Source organism: Bison bison, unplaced genomic scaffold (genome assembly GCF_000754665.1).
Source record: "Bison bison bison isolate TAMUID 2011002044 unplaced genomic scaffold, Bison_UMD1.0 scf7180017864336, whole genome shotgun sequence".
NCBI lineage: Eukaryota > Metazoa > Chordata > Mammalia > Artiodactyla > Bovidae > Bison > Bison bison.
Window position 1 is genome coordinate 298,160 of NW_011494908.1, and position 2,224 is coordinate 300,383.

General features: G+C 43.5%; 1 protein-coding gene across 1 annotated transcript in view; it reads left to right on the top strand.

The window, feature by feature from the left end:
• The window catches only part of LOC104998749, a 4,474-nt gene extending 2,250 nt beyond the window's left edge, over positions 1 to 2,224 (top strand). The window contains 1 exon segment of the mRNA XM_010854078.1: positions 2,078 to 2,224. Coding sequence (XP_010852380.1) covers positions 2,078 to 2,224 — 147 coding nt within the window.

Here is a 2,224-nt window from a genome sequence, read left to right on the forward strand (position 1 = left end):
GCAAGAGTGCTGGAGTGGACTGCCATTTCCTTCTCCAGGGGATCTTCCGACCCAGGAATCGATCCCAGGTCTCCCGCATTGCAGGTAGACGCTTTACCTTCTGAGCCACCAGGGAAATCCCCCATGGGTATACATATACACGTAAATAATGTGCATGCTCAGTGGCTTCAGTCATGTCCGACTCTTTGTGACCCTATGGACTGTAGCCTGCCAGGCTCCTCTGTACATGGGATTCTCTGGGCAAGAATACTGGAGTGGGCTACCATGCCCTCCTCCAGAGGATCTTCCTGATCCAGGGATTGAACCCAAGTTTCTTATGTCTCCTGCATTGGCAGGTGGATTCTTTATCATTAGTGCCATGTGGGAAGCCCACACATACATACATACATATACACACACACACACACACACACACATATATATATATATATATATATGTTTTCATTTACTTGAAGAAAGATGGATGGCTTTTGAGTATCATACTCTAAGGAATTTCTCCTAATTGAATTTATGTTCCCAGGTGCTGAATTCTACATGTTTGATACTGATTGGTTGACATCCCAGAGAAGCTGAAGTCAAGACTTTTATTTTTCCTTTTTCACTCTTTTCTGTTTTCTTTCTTTCTTTAAAAAAATTTTTTTTAAATTTATGGCTGGCCATGCTGGGTCCTCGTTGCTGCTCGCGGGCTATCTTGTTGCAGCCAGTGGGATCTACTCTTCTTTGCGTGTGTGGGCTTCTCATTATGGTGGCTTCTCTTGTTTCAGAGTCCAGGCTCTAGAGCGCTCAGGCCCAGTAGTTGTAGTGCATGGGCTTAGTTGCATAATGTGGGATCTTCCTAGACCAGGGCTGGAACCTGTGTCCCCTGCAATGGCAGGTGGATTCGTAACTAATGAACCACAAGGGAAGTCCCTCTTTTTTCTTAATAATCTTGTTTTCCAGAAAATGCCATGTCTTTGGCTGGAAACAACCATGCATTTTTAGTTATAAACTATATTGAATTTTAGGAACCCTGCTGTTCCTTGAAAATTCTATTGTTCATTTGTTAACTACTGCAAAGCTCATGTTTGCTTCTTATTTTTTTTTTAATTTTATTTTATTTTTAAACTTTACATAAGTCTGTTTTTATGTCTCTGAGCCCTACAGAATTTGCTTCTTCTGAAGAATCTGAACCTATCCCATTAGATCTTCCAAGAGCCTAAGACATAATCCTCATTTCTATCTGAGCCATACCACGATGAGACCCCACACTGACTGGATCTGAGAAGAGAGAAAAGTCAGGGAAGAAGAGATGCTTTGGCACTTTGGAGAGAAGGAGGGCAAAAGAATTTTGTTAGGATTTAATTTTTCTGTTGGGTCAAGGAATTCAAAGAGTTGAAGGATGAAGTGTTAAGTTGTATAGATGATAGCAAATTTGTTGAATTTCATTTAATTCATTAAACAAATAGTTATTTTCTGATATGTGTTAGAAGCTAGAGTTATATGTTAATATCTGGTGCATACCTTATAACCTGATTTGGTGAGTTTGGTTAGATAACAGGAGAGAGCCAACTTTGGGATACAAATTATATCCGGAGTGATTTCTTTGTCTCTTATGTCATGTGGCCTTTGCATAAACCCAGTTGAAATAGCATCCAGATATTTCTGTAGTTCCGGGGGCAAGATCAGAAAGATTTATGTGGATGGACTTGATTTGCCAACAGCTCATCTCGTTGGTCCCAGATGACACAAATGAGTAGTGGCAAAGAGCAGGAAAGTTCAGGCAGGACTTTTCTGATACTCTCCTGATTTCCTCCCTCGAGAGGGACAGCTAGTTCCCTGGTTGCCTGAAAGACCACTGAGTGACTGCCTTAAAGAAGTGCTTGGGGGAGTGCTGGCAACACAGCTTCAGGCAGCCACCATCCCAAGTCCCTTTCCAGCCAGTGGATGAAGGACAAAATGTGTTCTAAGGACAGACATCGTGCTGTGGATGGTGCTTCTCTTGGGAGGGCTAATTGGATTAAAAGTAGAACTGGACTGGGACAAGTACTCTTGAGAGTGCCCTTGGGCCCTTCTCTTCCACTTTGTGTGTTCTCTGCAGGCGCTCTGCTCCCCTGAAGCAGCTGCTGCAAGCCAGGGGGAGCCAGGGTGGAGCCCAGGGGCTGGAAGTCAGATCAGCCTCCAGTCTGAACAAGAGGTGTCCTCGAGTTTCCCCAGGAGATTCCAGCTCACCAGGATCAGCCTTTGA